The 17,085-nt window shown below is 46.5% G+C and overlaps 1 protein-coding gene across 1 annotated transcript; it reads right to left on the bottom strand.

Annotated features, from left to right (window-relative positions):
* Positions 1-883: 883 nt before the first annotated feature.
* LOC133129007 (zinc-binding protein A33-like) lies at positions 884-10,293 on the bottom strand (the record flags this gene model as incomplete). Its single annotated transcript, XM_061242811.1, has 5 exons — positions 884-1,688; positions 2,112-2,202; positions 3,529-3,666; positions 3,752-3,847; positions 10,162-10,293. Coding segments are annotated over 5 exons (981 nt in total), but the record flags the coding sequence as incomplete, so codon positions are not given.
* Positions 10,294-17,085: the final 6,792 nt, after the last annotated feature.

Raw genomic sequence — 17,085 nt, 5'->3', positions numbered from 1 at the left:
TTGTACAAAAAGTAATAATGTAATACATAATAATAAAACAGCACATTTTTCCACATTGTTTTTTTTTTTTTTTTTTTTTTGGGGGGGGGGGGGGGGGGGTCATCCGCAGCACCTTCACGACCACCACCACCTCTGTGCCTGCCTCCATTTCTGTGTCTGCCCCCTGTTTCTCCTCTTTCTGTCCCCTTACAGATGCTGATGTGTCTCACCTCCTGCTCTCCCACCACCCTACTACTTGTGCCCTGGACCCCATCCCCTCAAACCTCCTTCAGGCAATCACGCCTGACATCCTCCCATTTGTCACCTCCCTTGTTAACTCCTCTCTGTCCTCTGGCTGTTTTCCCTCATCATTCAAGAGGGCCTACATCACCCCACTCCTAAAGAAACCCACTCTGGACCCCTCCTGCATTCAGAACTACCATCCGGTATCTCTCCTTCCTTTTTTATCCAAATCCATTGAACGAGCCGCCTCCAACCAACTCTAGTGCAAGAAACCTTGGAGTGGTGATGCACAACAGGCTGTCTGGTACTCAATGTTCCCAGACATTCACATGTCACCCCCCTGCTCAGCAACCTCCACTGGCTGCCTGTTATGGCTCGCATCAAACTTTGGTGCTTACGTACCAGGCAGTTAAGGGATCAGCCCCAGTATATATTCAATCACTTATCAAGACATATACACCAGACCCCTCTGTTCCGCCACTTCGGGCTACCTGGCGCCTCCCCCTCGCCACACCTGCACTTCCCTCTCACGACTGCTGTCTGTCCTGGTCCCACGGTGGTGGAATGACCTCCCTGTGGATGTCAGAATGAGTTTCTGACCTCTTTAAAGCGCAGACTGAAGACTCATCTCTTCAGGCCGCACCTTTAAGTTGTTGTACTCTTCAAGGGTTCCGATTGTATCTATATGGTCACTCTAGGACTCGGAACCGTACTGTCAGGTCCTCTTCACACTAGTTCCTGTGTTCAATCTGCACTTCATTATATGTCGCTCTGGATAAGAGCATCTGCTAAATGCCTTGTAAGGTACTGTAATGTAAAAAATAATAGACAATATTTTGTGAATGACATGTTTTTGTTCATGACATTTGTAGCAAACCTGCTCTGAGTTGAATAAATACAGCCCTTTGATTTCAGCCGATGTTTACCCACAATCCCACAGTGCTATTTTACACTTACAGACACCTTCCGTGGGCAGATCCGCACAGTCCCCAGAGTACTAAAGAAAGGAAACAGTCTCTCAGTGAAGGACTGTTTATAAGTGTGGAGAGGAGTGTTGTTACTGGGGTCAGAGAATGACACCTCCCCCCTGTCCCAGTCCAGCTGCACTCTGACCCTCTGGAGGTTCCTCCGCACAGTGAGGAGTACAGGTGTGGAGGTCAGGGCTCTGTATTTTTCCCTTAGCAGCCCTATACCGAACACTCCTCCTGCTGCACTCAGATCCACACTCCCTTCCCTGCTGATGGACTCTTTAACCACACCGACCTGCCAGTCCCCACCCCCCACTTCTACATCCCAGCAGTGTCTCCCTGAGCTGAATCCCTCAGAGCCCAGCACCAAACGACACCCAACAAATCTCTCTGGATTATCAGGAACCTGCTGTTTCTCATCACTGTATCTCACACTGGTCAGATCCTCAGACAGTGAGAGTTTGGGATGTGCTATGTTTGGGTCCAGAGTCACAGGAGCTGAAGGGACAGAGAATGAGACGTCAGCACTGATCTGCACAAAGGGAAACCGTCAGACACAATGGGGTCCGAATGATATAAACTGGGTTTCACAAGAACAACATTATAGCCTCAGATACAAGTGTGAGAGAAGCACCAGAACAAGAAGATATTAATATTTCATATGTCACACATTGTATAATCCCTGTAAGAGGGAGCAAAGCCTGTCAATGTTTGTGTAGCTCCTGTCCTTCCCCTTAAATACAGTATCATTTTATTAGGAGCATCAGTGAGATTAAGGACTGGTGCTCAGTCTCTTCACTCCAGGGCTCTTACACAGACAGGACCAATATGACTCTGACTGGCTTCATCAGCTTGTGGAAAGGATGCTGAAGATTCCCCCTGTACAGTGACAATGTGGAGCTCCCTGCCCCCAGTACTCACTGTATTGAACAGTCCCCATCTTCTCCCACACTCTGTACTTCAGATTGCCCAGATGATTGGCCACATCAATCAGCGCTCCTGAGACCTTCTCTGGATCCCCCAGTGTGCACTGGGCTCTGCAAAAATATTCAGGAGTCATTTGTGCTGTGGGCGTGGCTTCAATACCATAGAAGATCATCAGCAGCAACATCAGATCTTCATTCTGTAAGAAAATGGTTCCATCCCTCCCAGCGTTCTGCCACACAGCCCCACTGAGAGACACACACTCACAGCCCCACTGAGAGACACACACTCACAGCCCCACTGAGAGACACACACTCACAGCCCCACTGAGAGACACACACTCACAGCCCCATTGAGAGACACACACTCACAGCCCCATTGAGAGACACACACTCACAGCCCCACTGAGAGACACACACTCACAGCCTCACTGAGAGACACACACTCACAGCCCCACTGAGAGACACACACTCACAGCCCCACTGAGAGACACACACTCACAGCTCCACTGAGAGACACACACTCACAGCCCCACTGAGAGACACACACTCACAGCCCCACTGAGAGACACACACTCACAGCCTCACTGAGAGACACACACTCACAGCCCGACCCCACTGAGGAACACACACTCACAGCCCCACTGAGAGACACACACTCACAGCCCCACTGAGAGACACACACTCACAGCCCCACTGAGAGACACACACTCACAGCCCCACTGAGAGACACACACTCACAGGAGGGGAGGGGGGTATTCATATTAGAGGGAAATAATATTCATTTTTTAAATGTTCTTCCATAGTCAGTATTTAAACTGCGATAGAGAGAGGCTTTTCTAACACATTCCATAGTTCCTCACTGATAGAACGCTAAAGGCTAATAAACTACTTTTGAAATCTGATGAGAGTTTGTTTACCTGTTTTGTGTGTCCATGTAGTTCTGAAATAAACACACAAACACTGGGACTTGAAACACAGTAATCAAAACCTTGCACTCATGTATCAAACCCCTATACCATGGTTTTGGCTTGTAAACACAAACAAAATTATGACAAATGGCTTCTCAATATCTGCCAACTATAGTGGACAACATGCATGAAAGGGCTAATCCTGTTATACATGTGTCCAGTGTGTGGATGTTGCAGAAAAACACTTTCCATGCAAGACAATAATTATCCTGCTGGATAAAGCTTTGAAGAAATATTTGCAAGTTACATGAAAAGGTAGCTTAGAGAATATTATATTGTATCAATGAATGTGGGTGAGCATTAACAGCAGTCTGTATAGAGTCCCACAGACACAGAGTGAACAGGTCTTACCTGCAGGAATGAGATGTCTTCAGCTCCCAGCTCCTGTTCTATGGCTCTGATCTGTTCTGAAAGGGATGATATCTCTTCTGTCATCTTCTCAATCTTCTCCTTCATCATCTGATTCTTCTGCTCCTCTTCCTCCCTCAGTGCAGTGATCCTGGCTGCCTCTTCATCTTTTAGGAACTGCTGAAGTTTCTCAAACTCCATCTTTATCTGTCTCTCTGTGTGCTGGGCCTGGCTCTGGAATAAACATTATTCACCATCATTTCAGCACAATCCAGTGCTGCATTTTCAACACTGTGATTTAAAGGCCTCAGTACAGTACCTTCATGTGCTCTGCTGTTTGATCACAGATTAGTTTCACTGCATTAAAGGCTTTTAGCTTCTCCTGCAGTGGAGCCAGTGCAGTCCTGAGTTTCTCCTGGAAAGAAATGTCCACAATTTACTGAGGAAACAGATCGACAGTAAGCTTCACTGTCTACACAGACAGCACAAGAGCCCCTGCTCAGACACAGGGGAGCCAAAATGGAGACTCCAGTCAGTTTGTGTATAAACCATGTGTTAAGTGAGACATACATATCTGTGCATTGCCTCCAATACAGGACAGATAATCAGGAATGACTACCGAAAATTACCACACAAACTTTCTGTCTAAGGGTCAGAATTTCCAAGAATGTGTAAATGAAATTGTTCCAAGTTTAATGTGGTGTTTAGTCTCTTTATGACACAGTGACCTGCCCTGTAAGGCCACATACGTACACTCAGTGAGCACTTTATTAGGTATTTATTAGACTTCTGCTGCTGTAGCCTACCCAGAGGTTTGATGTGTTGTGTGTTCATAGATGCTCTTCTGCATACCACTGTTGTTATGTGTGGTTATTTGCATTACTTATGCAAATAATGTTCCTGAGTTTTATCTGTTTGATTTGTTATTTGTGTATATTTATTATTTGTCTGGTCCTCTGTTTAGTTATTCATATTTCATTGCATTCGTCTTCCCCTGTGATGTCTGTGTTAATGTTTTTTGAGCCTGAGTCAGTCCCCTGTCTGTGTGCTTCACTATTCAGGTGGTTTCGGAATTTTCCGGTTTCCACAATTCCTTCTCAGTCTAGTTTTGCTTACTTCCTGCTTTTTCTCCATTCATGTTTGTTGATAGCACTAATCTCATTACATTACATTACATTATTGGCATTTGGCAGACGCTCTTATCCAGAGCGACGTACAACAAAGTGCATACCCATAACCAGGGATAAGTTTGCTGAAAGACCCTAGAGGGAAGTACAATTTCAACTGCTACCTGTACAACAAAGATAAGGACGAGGGCCAAATTTCTTTCTTTTTTTTTTTTTTTTTTTAACAAAGAAACAAACAAACAGAGCAAAAGTGACCAAAGTTAACTATCCAAACACTGCTTACCTAGCCAACTAAAAATACCGATACACAAAGCAAGTCACAGAGACAACAATTAAGGTTCACAGGGAGGTAGGGAGGGATGGGGAGAGGTGCTGCTTGAAGAGGTGTGTCTTCAGTTTGCGCTTGAAGGTGGGGAGAGATTGTACAGTTCTGACCTCAACAGGGAGTTCATTCCACCACCGTGGAGCTAGAACAGACAGTAGTCGTGAGCGTGAGGTGGAGGTTCGGAGAGGGGGAGGTGCCAAGCGGCCTGTGGAGGCTGAACGAAGAGGTCTGGCAGGAGTGTAGGGTCTGATGATTTTTTGTAAATAAGCTGGGGAAGACCCTTTAACTGCTTGGAAGGCTAGCACCAATGTTTTGAATTTTATGCGAGCCATGACAGGCAGCCAGTGGAGGGAAGTAAGCAGGGGGGTGACGTGTGAGTATTTGGGAAGGTTGAAGACCAGACGAGCTGCTGCATTCTGGATGAGTTGGAGGGGTCTGATGGCGGACGCTGGGAGGCCAGCCAAGAGGGAATTGCAGTAGTCCAGGCGGGACAGGACCATCGCTTGGACCAGGAGCTGGGTCGAGTGAGTGTGGTATCCCCGAGGGAAATGGAGAGATCCAGATGGGGAGAGGTATTAGCAGGAATGGGTTGAGCTTTAGATGGTGGTTGTCCATCCAGCTCTGGATGTCACTCAGGCAAGCAGAGATACGGGCAGAAACCTGTGTATCAGATAGTGGAAACAAGATAAAGAGTTGGGTATCATCTGTGTAGCAGTGGTAGGATAGCCCATGTGCAGTGATCACAGGGCCAAGGGAGTGAGCGTAAAGGGAAAAAAGAAGCGGGCCTAGGACTGAGCCCTGGGGAACTCCTGTGGCAAGGGGCCGAGGTGTCGATACCGAACGCGCGGTCTCTGTCGAGTAGCCCGATCTGAAGCCAGACTGATGGGGGTCTTGCAGGTTGTTGTTAGAAAAGAAAGAAGAAAGTTGAGTAGAAGCGGCTCGTTCTATAGTTTTAGAAAGGAAAGGAAGAAGAGATACCGGGCGGTAGTTCTGGATGATGGAGGGATCCAGAGTAGGCTTTTTTAGCAGCGGAGTGATGTGGGCCCTCTTGGAGGGTGCCAGAAAACAGCCGGAAGACAGGGAGGAGTTGACAAGGGAGGTGACAAATGGGAGAATGTCAGGTGTGATAGTTTGGAGAAGAGAAGAGGGCACAGGTTGTAGGGCGGTGGCAGAGCAGGAGTTGAGAAACATCAGAGTCTGTAAGGGGGGAGAAAGTGGAAAAGGAAGGGATGGGCCTAGAGGGGGGGAAGGGCACAGTGAGGGTGGTTGTAAAGGATCTGCGGATGACTGTGACCTTCTCATCGAAGAAATCAGCAAAGTCATCAGCAGTGAAGGAGGACTGAGGAGGAGGAGGCGGTGCATTGAGGAGAGAGGAGAAAATGGAGAACAGTTTCCGGGGGTTAGAAGCGGAGTTCTGAATTTGTGTTTGATAGTATTTTGCTTTGGCGGCTGTGACAGCAGAAGAGAATGCCGCCAGGAGAGACTGGTAAATTGTGAGGTCTGAAGGGTCTCTGGATTTTCCCCACTTCCTCTCCGCTGCGTGGAGGCTGGTCCTGCAGGTACGGAGGGTGTCAGATATCCAAGGACTGGGAGGGGATGTGCGAGGTGGCTTTGAGACAGGGGGACAGAGAGAGTCAGGTTGGAGTGGAGGTTACGGCGGGTTGAGGAAGTGTGGGTGGGAGGAGGGGGAGGAGGATGGGGAGGAAGAGGGAGGGAGAATGAGATGAAGTGGTGATCAGATGTATGCAGAGGGGTAACCGTGAAATCGGAGCATGAGCAGTTCCTCACAAAGACAAGGTTTAGGACATTGCCCGCCTTGTGGGTTGGAGGAGAGTGTTGCAGGGAGAGGCCGAAGGAGTGGAGTAGCGGTAGGAAGGCACCAGCCTGGGAGGCTTCAAGGTGGATGTTGAAGTCTCCAAGGAGAATCAGTGGGGTGCCATCCTCAGGGAAGGAGCTGAGAAGGGTGTCTAGCTCATCAAGGAAGTTTCCCAGGGGCCCTGGAGGACGGTAGATAACTGCAATGAAAAGGGTAGTAGGGTAGGATACTGCAACAGAATGGAATTCAAAAGTGGATATGGACAGGTCAGAGAGGGGGAGAAGAGAGAATTTCCATGAGGGGGAAATTAAAAGACCAGTACCACCGCCACGGCCGGAAGGCCGGGGAGTGTGCGAGAAGGAGAAGGAGGATGAGAGGGCAGCGGGAGTGGTGGTGTTTTAAGGTGTGATCCAGGTCTCCGTGAGGGCAAGGAATTGTAGGGGCTGGAGGGAGGCATATGCGGGGATGAAGTCAGCTTTCCGAGTGGCAGACTGGCAGTTCCATAGTCCCCCTGTGACAGCAAAGTCCTCACAGGGGGTCACAAACTGGGATGCTAGCGTCGCTCTGACATGCCTATTTAAATGGCCTACAATTGCTCACAAGCAATATCAAATCAAAGCTAATCTACTGATAAATTCCACAGCTATTTAAGCTATTTAAGACAAATGTTCAATCACTCTACAGGTATGCAACCAGTAGAAGTGATTAACAGGTAATAGACAAACAAACTGGCTCAAGCCCTAACCCTTGCTGTTCAAATGAGCCATTTAAAAATCAACGTTACCGCGTCTAGAGGAAAGTCCGCAGCGATACTAAACACCTGGGGCCTCATTTATAAAACTGTGCTTAGGATTCACGTCAAAAGGTTGCCTAAGCATGAAACCTAGGACGTGCGTACGCAAAACAATATTCTGATTTATAAAACAGTGCATACGCACGTCCCACGCCAGTTTTCCTTTATAAATCACAATCAACTCCAAATGTGGCGCAACTTTGCCAGCTTCATGTCCCGCCCACAGTTGCCTATAAATAGGCAGTGAAACACCCCTAATAAATATGCATTTCACGAAGACGACAATGGCAAACGCTGAAAAGAAGGCCAAGAAAAGGGATTTCAGCCATTTGATTGCCTCTGAAAAGCTACAGGTGTGGGAATTATCCTGATTGATTGTAAATGACAAACAGTTCTGCACAACGAATGTGATGATGACGATGATAATAATAATAATAATAATAATAGTAACACACGTTATTTGTCTAGCACCATTGAAAACGCAGTTACAAAATTAAGAGATAAAACGAACAAAAATCCATAACAATAAACACATTATAAAACATAATATATGAATATGATAACAATATATGAAACTTTGCTCGTATCTGCCCGACTGACGCATTGTAAACGGCATCAGTGCAGCGTAATTTGTCCGACTGTTCACCATATTATTTATGAGAATACATTTAATAACATGAAGTATTGTTTAACAATTCGTCTACATATTTGAGGGATTATTTTACAACAACATCTCCGTTTATATTTATCATCCTAAATCATATTTTTTGGGCACTCCAGGGAGCATCAATCAAACAGCTGTTTGTTTATTCGTTGTAAGAGAGGCTTTTATCCGTTTTTGCAAATTAACTCTTCATATATGATACGTGAGAGGTAATATTTCATTACATTACATTACATTACATGGAAGTGTTCGCACCTGCTCTACCCGATCACTAGTTCCTGTGCAATTGTCTACTCCCTAGTCCGGAGCCGTCTGTATTTGTGAATTGTACATGTAGGCCTTTGAGAATCCAGTCCGCATTTTCGTTCCTCCCTCGTCATTGTATTAATGAGCCGCTCTTGTTCCTCACCTGATGTTCATTTGTTAGATCATCTTCACTCCCTTGTCCCACCTAGTTTGTATCATCCCTCTGTGTAATTTAAACCCTGGTCTCAGTTGTATTCCTTGTCATAATGTTGATCTACATACTCAGAGCCGGTTACTTGTAAGCCTGTTCCTTAGAGATTCTTGAGACAATCATTTGCCTGTTTTTCTGAGTTTGCCTAGCCCCTTTGATTTGTTTGCAATTACGTTTTTTGTTTTTTTATCTACTTTCCACATTTATCGACTACACTCTCGCCTTGACTTTTACCCTGGACTGTTTTACGACTATTATTTTGCAAACTCGATTTGGCACTGTTATCTCTGGTCACCGGGCTTCTTGACATTAGACGGAATAAACAACATGTTCTGTGTTCAGAGATGCTATTCTGCATACCACTGTTGTAATGTGTGGTTATTTGCATTACTGTCACCTTCCTGTCAACTTTGACCAGTCTGGCCATTCTCCTCCGACGTCTCTCACTAACGATGTGTTTTTCGGACCATTCTCTGCAAACTCTAGAGACCCCAGGAGATCAGCAGTTTCTGCGATACTCAAACCGCCCTGTGTGACACCAAATTCCACGTCAAAGTCACTTAGATCACAATTCTTCACCATTCTGATATTTGGTCTGAAAAACAACTGACCCTCTTGACCATTCATTCACTTGCTGCCACATGTTTGGCTGATTAAATATTTGCCTAAACAAGCTGATGTAGAGACGGCACGGATGGTGCAGTGGGTAGCACTGCCGCCTCACAGCAAGGAGGTCCTGGGTTCGAATCCCCGTCGGCCGGGGCCTCTCTGTGCGGAGTTTGCATGTTCTCCCCGTGTCTGCGTGGGTTTCCTCCGGGTACTCCGGTTTCCTCCCACAGTCCAAAGACATGCACGTTAGGCTGATTGGAGAGTCTAAATTGTCCGTAGGTATGAGTGTGTGAGTGAATGGTGTGTGTGCCCTGTGATAGACTGGCGACCTGTCCAGGGTGTATTCCTGCCTTTCGCCCAATTTATGCTGGGATAGGCTCCAGCCCCCTGCGACCCTGATCAGGATAAGCGGGTTCAGATAATGGATGGATGGAAGCTGATGTAGAGGTCAGTGATCACTTGAATGTATATCTGACCATGAACTTTGACCCCTCCTGTCCCATGCTGAGCACTGCTCCCTAACACAGCTCTGAGAATGTCTCCACACTCCTGCCCCTCCCTCCTGTCTCTCTGTCAGTCATGTGATACGTAGTGAGGAGCTTAAACTGCAGTCAGGCCTGAGAACTAAAATGGATCCTTTTGAGGTTATAACCCTTTGGAAATACGATAACTACTTCATTAGAAATTCACAATCATGAAAAATATCACGATTCAATACTAATTCTATTTCTGGCACAGACATTTTTTGTTTTCAGTTAAGCTTTTGATAAGCTTTACCAAGGTATTAGTAGATGAAAGCACTACTAAGCACAACTTTTTCAAAATCTGATTATTATAATCAACCAAAAATGTGAGTGAAATTTGTAAACTATAAACAACCAATGAAAAATTAAATGATAAAAGTCATTTAAATCTAAATTGTGTTATGAGACAGTTACCTTATTTTCATCTGCAGCCTCCTGAACTGGTCGAAATTTGTGGTTGTCATGTTTTTTTGAAGTTTGACAGACAAAACAGACAGGTATTTGATCCTCCAAACAGAAGAGTTTGAGTTTCTCACTGTGCAGACTGCAGAGCACTTCAGATCCTGCTTTAGCTCTCTGACTTCTCTCCTTTAAGAAGGACTCACAGGCATTCCTCAGGGACCGGTTAAGAGGAGGATGAGCCATAGAAAATCTTTTCCTGCAAACTGGGCACTCCTGAGATCCTTTCTCTCTCCACCAATGCAGCAGACAGGCCTTACAGAAGCTGTGACTGCAACTCAGGACAACAGGATCCTTGAAGATTTCAGAGCACACAGGACAGGAGAGGTCCTCTTCCAGGAGAGAAGATCCAGACGCCATTCTGTCCCATCTGTTCTGAGCTCAGTAATGGCTCCTGCTAAATCTGTAGTTTAGTTTCACTTCCTGCTGTTACACAAGCTGCAGGTAAAAATAATAAATGTCTTTAAATTTCTGTTTCGCAGGCTGTTTTTGTTCCTGTATAAGTTATCTATAACTAATTACGTTTATGAGCTTATAAATTCCTTAATTTCTGGAAAATATGCAGTGAAAACATATCATAAGCTTCGTCTTAGTATGATAACCTGTAGTTCCCTCTTCCTGTTAGACACACCCGATTATAGAGACACCTTTTTCTGCAGTTGGCAGCCTGATGAAACAGGAAGTGTAAGGTTGAGGACTGGTGGAGAGCCAGGAGCGACTAAGGGTAATACAACACTAGCGAGCAGAACACCTTCCTTACCTTTTTCTTTTAACTGAAAACCAAAACCAGCACAATACCTGACTCATATAACCACTGAGTCTACCGTGTGCTTACCAGCTTGGTGACAGAGCGAACAGTTAACACCAAAGCGTAGACCGATAGTCAGCGCCTGCTTTAAATACCTTCCGGAGGGAGGCTCCCTTGGCACCAACGAGGACCAGGTTAAAATAATAAAGCCCCCTGGTGGTCACGACCGATACTACCTCCCAACCCTGACAGGAAGTGGCTGCAAACCCCCCTCATGGGGATCTGAGAGGCAGAGCTCACCGGTGGATGCTGGGGTGGTGGTGGTGGTGGTGGGAAACATTTTGAAGATATGAATTAGGAATAGCAGGATTCCAAAACAGGCAGTGCAGCAGAATGAGCCAGGCAGTGCTATGGCTTTAGCATGCAGAATGAGCCAGGCAGCGCTATGGCTTTAGCATGCAGACTGAGCCAGGCAGTGCTATGGCTTTAGCATGCAGAATGAGCCAGGCAGCGCTATGGCTTTAGCATGCAGAGCGTATATTAGACTCGCGAAAGTTGACATTAAGTGCATCATTCTAACCTGGTGTTCTAGTATCGCTGCGGACTTTCCTCTAGACGCGGTAACGCTAATTGAACAGCAGGGGTTAGGGCTTGGGCCAGTTTGTTTGTCTCTATTGCTGTTAATCACTTCTACTAGTTGCTGTAGAGTGATTGAATGTTTGTCTTAAATAGCTGTGGAATTTGTCAGTAGATTAGCTTTGATTTGATATTGCTTGTGAGCAATTGTAGGCGATTTAAATAGGCGTGTCAGAGCGACGCTAGCTAGTTTGTTATGTTATGTTTCACCCCATCCCAGTCTGCTCTCTCCCTCGAAGACCCCCCCTGCGACGTGGGCCTCCACGGCGTCGGAACCACTTGAACCTCAGCTACCCCCCGCTGACCCCCTGTGAGGACTTTGCTGTCACAGGGGGATTATGGAACTGCCAGTCTGCCACTCGGAAGGCTGACTTCATCCCCGCATATGCCTTCCTCCAGCCCCTACAATTCCTTGCCCTCACAGAGACCTGGATCACACCTGACAACACCGCCACTCCCGCTGCCCTCTCATCCTCCTTCTCCTTCTCGCACACTCCCCGGCCTTCCGGCCGTGGCAGTGGTACTGGTCATGGAAATTCTCTGTTCTCCCCCTCTCTGACCTGTCCATATCCACTTTTGAATTCCATTCTGTTGCAGTATCCTACCCTACTACCCTTTTCATTGCAGTTATCTACTGTCCTCCAGGGCCCCTGGGAAATTTCCTTGATGAGCTAGACACCCTTCTCAGCTCCTTCCCTGAGGATGGCACCCCACTGATTCTCCTTGGAGACTTCAACATCCACCTTGAAGCCTCCCAGGTTGCTGCCTTCCTACCGCAACTCCACTCCTTCGGCCTCTCCCTGCAACACTCTCCTCCAATCCACAAGGTGGGCAATGTCCTAGACCTTGTCTTTGTGAGGAACTGCTCATGCTCCGATTTCACGGTTACCCCTCTGCATACATCTGATCACCACTTCATCTCATTCTCCCTCCCTCTTCCTCCCCATCCTCCTCCCCCTCCTCCCACCCACACTTCCTCAACCCGCCGTAACCTCCACTCCAACCTGACTCTCTCTGTCCCCCTGTCTCAAAGCCACCTCGCACATCCCCTCCCAGTCCTTGGATATCTGACACCCTCCGTACCTGCAGGACCAGCCTCCACGCAGCGGAGAGGAAGTGGGGAAAATCCAGAGACCCTTCAGACCTCACAATTTACCAGTCTCTCCTGGCGGCATTCTCTTCTGCTGTCACAGCCGCCAAAGCAAAATACTATCAGACACAAATTCAGAACTCTGCTTCCAACCCCCGGAAACTGTTCTCCATTTTCTCCTCTCTCCTCAACGCACCGCCCCTCCACCTCAGTCCTCCTTCGCTGCTGATGACTTTGCTGACTTTTTCGATGAGAAGGTCACAGACATCCACAGATCCTTTACAACCACCGCCCCCCTTACTGTGCCCTTCTCCCCCTCTAGGCACATCCCTTCCTTTTCCACTTTCTCCCCCCTTACAGACTCTGATGTTTCTCAACTCCTGCTCTCCCACCACCCTACAACCTGTGCCCATACACCCCCTTTTCTGCTGATGGACTCTCTAACCACACCCACCTGCCAGGCCACACCCCCCACTTCTACATCCCAGCAGTGTCTCCCTGAGCTGAATCCCTCAGAGCCCAGCACCCAACACCACATATCAAATCTCTCTGGATTATCAGGAACCTGCTCACTCTCACCACTGTATCTCAGACTGGTCAGATGCTCAGACAGTGAGAGTTCAGGATGTGCTGTGTTTGGGTCCAGAGTCACAGGAGCTGAAGGGACAGAGAATGAGACGTCAGCACTGATCTGCACAAAGGGAAACCGTCAGACACAAAGGGCTCCTAATGATATAAACTGGGTTTCACAAGAACAACCATTATAGCCTCAGATACATGTGTGAGAGAAGCACCAGAACTAAAAGATAATAATATTTCATAAGTCACACATTGTATAATCCCTGTAAGAGGGAGCAAAGCCTGTCAGTGTTTGTGTAGCTCCTGCCCTTCCCCTTAAATACAGTATCACTCTTAAAGCAGCATTTTATGATGAGCATCAGTGAGATTAAGGACTGGTGCTCAGTCGCTTCACTCCAGGGCTCTTACACAGACAGGACCAATATGACTCTGACTGGCTTCATCAGCTTGTGGAATGGATGCTGAAGATTCCCCCTGTACAGTGAAAATATGGAGCTCCCTGCCCCCAGTACTCACTGTATTGAAGTGAGTTTCGTTGAAGTGAAGTTTCGAAGAGATATTTGCAAGTTACATGAAAAGGTAGCTTAGAGAATATTATATTGTATAAATGAATGTGGGTGAGCATTAACAGCAGTCTGTATAGAGTGCCACAGACACAGAGTGAACAGGTCTTACCTGCAGGAATGAGACATCTTCAGCTCCCAGCTCCTGTTCTATGGCTCTGATCTGTTCTGAAAGGGATGATATCTCTTCTGTCATCTTCTCAATCTTCTCCTTCATCTTCTGACTCTTCTGCTCCTCTTCCTCCCTCAGTGCAGTGATCCTGGCTGCCTCTTCATCTTTTAGGAACTGCTGAAGTTTCTCAAACTCCATCTTTATCTGTCTCTCTGTGTGCTGGGCCTGGCTCTGGAATAAACATTATTCACCATCATTTCAGCACAATCCAGTGCTGCATTTTCAACACTGTGATTTAAAGGCCTCAGTACAGTACCTTGATGTGCTTTGCCGTTTGATCACAGATTAGTTTCACTGCATTAAAGGCTCTTAGCTTCTCCTGCAGTGGAGCCAGTGCAGTCCTGAGTTTCCCCTGGAAAGAAATGAGAGTCAGAATGGAGATTCAGGTCACAACTTGTGTAAAAACAATGTGTTAATTGACACATACATATCTGTGCATTGATTCTATGACAGGTAAACAGGAATGACTACAGCAAATTACTGCACAGATATTCTGTTGAAGGGTCTAAGGTCCAGGAATGTGTAAATGAAATTGTTCCAAGTTTAATGTAGTGTTTAGTCTCTTTATGACACAGTGACCTGCCCTGTAAGGCCACATACACACATACAGTGAGCACTTTATTAGGTATTTATTCGACTTGTTTCTTAGACTTCTGCTGCTGTAGCCTATCCAGTTAGAGGTTTGATGCGTTGTGTGTTCAGAGATGCTCTTCTGCATACCACTGTTGTAATGTGTGGTTATTTGTATTACTGTCACCTTCCTGTCAGCTTTGACCAGTCTGGCCATTCTTGTCTCTAATTAACAAGGTGCTTCTGTCTGCAGAACTGCTGCTCACTGGATTTTTTTGTTTTTTCGCGTCATTCTCTGCAAACCCTAGAGACTGATGTATGTGAAAATCCAAAGAGATCAGCAGTTTCTGAGATACTTGAACCACTCTGTCTGGCACCAAGAATCATTCCACGTCAAAGTCACTTAGATCACATTTCTTCCCCATTCTGACATTTGGTCTGAAAAACAGCTGCACCTCTTGATCATGTCTGCATTCCTTTATTCATTCAATTGCTGCGACATGATTGGCTGATTAAATATTTGCATTAACAAGCTGATGTAGAGGTCAGTGATCACTTGAATGTATATCTGACCATGAACTTTGACCCCTCCTATCTCATGCTGAGCACTGCTCCCTAACACAGCTCTGAGAATGTCTTCACACTCCTGCCCCTCCCTCCTGTCTCTCTGTCAGTCATGTGATACGTAGTGAGGAGCTCAAACTGCAGTCAGGCCTGAGAACTAAAATGGATCCTTTTGAGGTTATAACCCTTTGGAAATACAATAACTACTTCATTAGAAATTCACAATCATGAAAAATATTAAGATTCAATATTAATTATATTTCCAGCACAAATATATATATATTTTTAGTTCCAAGGCCCTGTAGATGACAGCACTACAAAGCTTAACTTAACTTAAAATGTAAGTGAAATTTGTAAATTATAAAAGTAATTTAAATCTAAATCATATTACGAGACAGTTACCTTATTTTCTTCTGCAGCCTCCTGAACTGGTCAAAATTTGTGGTTTTCATGTTTTTTTGAAGTTTGACAGATATTACAGACAGGTATTTGATCTTCCAAACAGAAGAGTTTGAGTTTCTCACTGTGCAGACTGCAGAGCACTTCAGATCCTGCTTGAGCTCTATGACTTCTCTCCTTTAGGAACGACTCACAGGTATTCCTCAGAGACAGGTTACAGGTAGGTTGATCGTTAGAAGATCTTCTCCTGCAAACTGGGCACTCCTGAGATCCTTTCTCTCTCCACCAATGCAGCAGACAGGCCTTACAGAAGCTGTGACTGCATCTCAGGACAACAGGATCCCTGAAGATTTCAGAGCACACAGGACAGGAGAGGTCCTCTTCCAGGAGAGAAGATCCAGACGCCATTCTGTCCCGTCTGTTCTGAGCTGAGTAATGGCTTCTGCTAAATCTGTAGTTCAATTTCACTTCCTGCTGTTACACCTGGTCTAAGCGATGGTCCTGTCCTTGTTTTTCTGAACTGGTTACTCAACAGGGTCCAAGTTGTTATCTATGTGACACAGGGAACTACCCTTCCCTCTAGGGTTTGCAACACACTTGTGCCTGTTTATCCACTCTAAGAGCATCTGCTAAATGCCTGCAATGTACTGCAAAAGTCAGGGGCCCGGGTGGCATATTGGCACGGAAATGAAGACATACCCGTGGCAGAACTGAGCAGAGTGTTATCAGCGTATTCACACCAGGGCAAACACCGACACCAGGAGGATGGGCGTATTCACACCAGGGCAAACACCAACACCAGGAGGATGGGCGTATTCACACCAGAGCAAACACCAACACCAGGAGGATGGGTTTCTGGTCACACAACACCAGAGCCTGGTCTCATGGTCTTGGTTGAGACGTTCAGTTTGCCCGTTAGACTGGGGATGTTACACAGAGGACAAACAAGGCCCTGGTGAGAGTACAGAACGCTTTCCTAAACCGTGAGGAGAACTGGGGACCTCTGTCGGTCACAACGTCTGTGGGGAGACCGTGGAGGTGAAAAACATGAGACACTGTACTGCCTTGGAGAATGGACTAACTGATGAGCGTGTTGCACTCTGAAGGCAGGAGAATGGACTAACTGATGAGCGTGTTGCACTCTGAAGGCAGGAGAATGGACTAACTGATGAGCGTGTTGCACTCTGAAGGCAGGAGAATGGACTAACTGATAAGCGTGTTGCACTCTGAAGGCAGGAGAATGGACTAACTGATGAGTGTGTTGCACTCTGAAGGCAGGAGAATGGACTAACTGATGAGTGTGTTGCACTCTGAAGGCAGGAGAATGGACTAACTGATGAGCGTGTTGCACTCTGAAGGCAGGAGAATGGACTAACTGATGAGCGTGTTGCACTCTGAAGGCAGGAGAATGGACTAACTGATGAGGGTGTTGCACTCTGAAGGCAGGAGAATGGACTAACTGATGAGCGTGTTCCACTCTGAAGGCAGGAGACCAGTGACAGGGTCTAGAGCCATGTGAGACTGGAGCGACCAGGACCAGGCAAGGGGCGGAGCAGTG

The sequence above is a fragment of the Conger conger genome, chromosome 5 (genome assembly GCF_963514075.1).
Source record: "Conger conger chromosome 5, fConCon1.1, whole genome shotgun sequence".
NCBI lineage: Eukaryota > Metazoa > Chordata > Actinopteri > Anguilliformes > Congridae > Conger > Conger conger.
The sequence above is the reverse complement of the archived record's forward strand: the minus strand, read 5'-3'. Positions and strand labels throughout refer to the sequence as shown.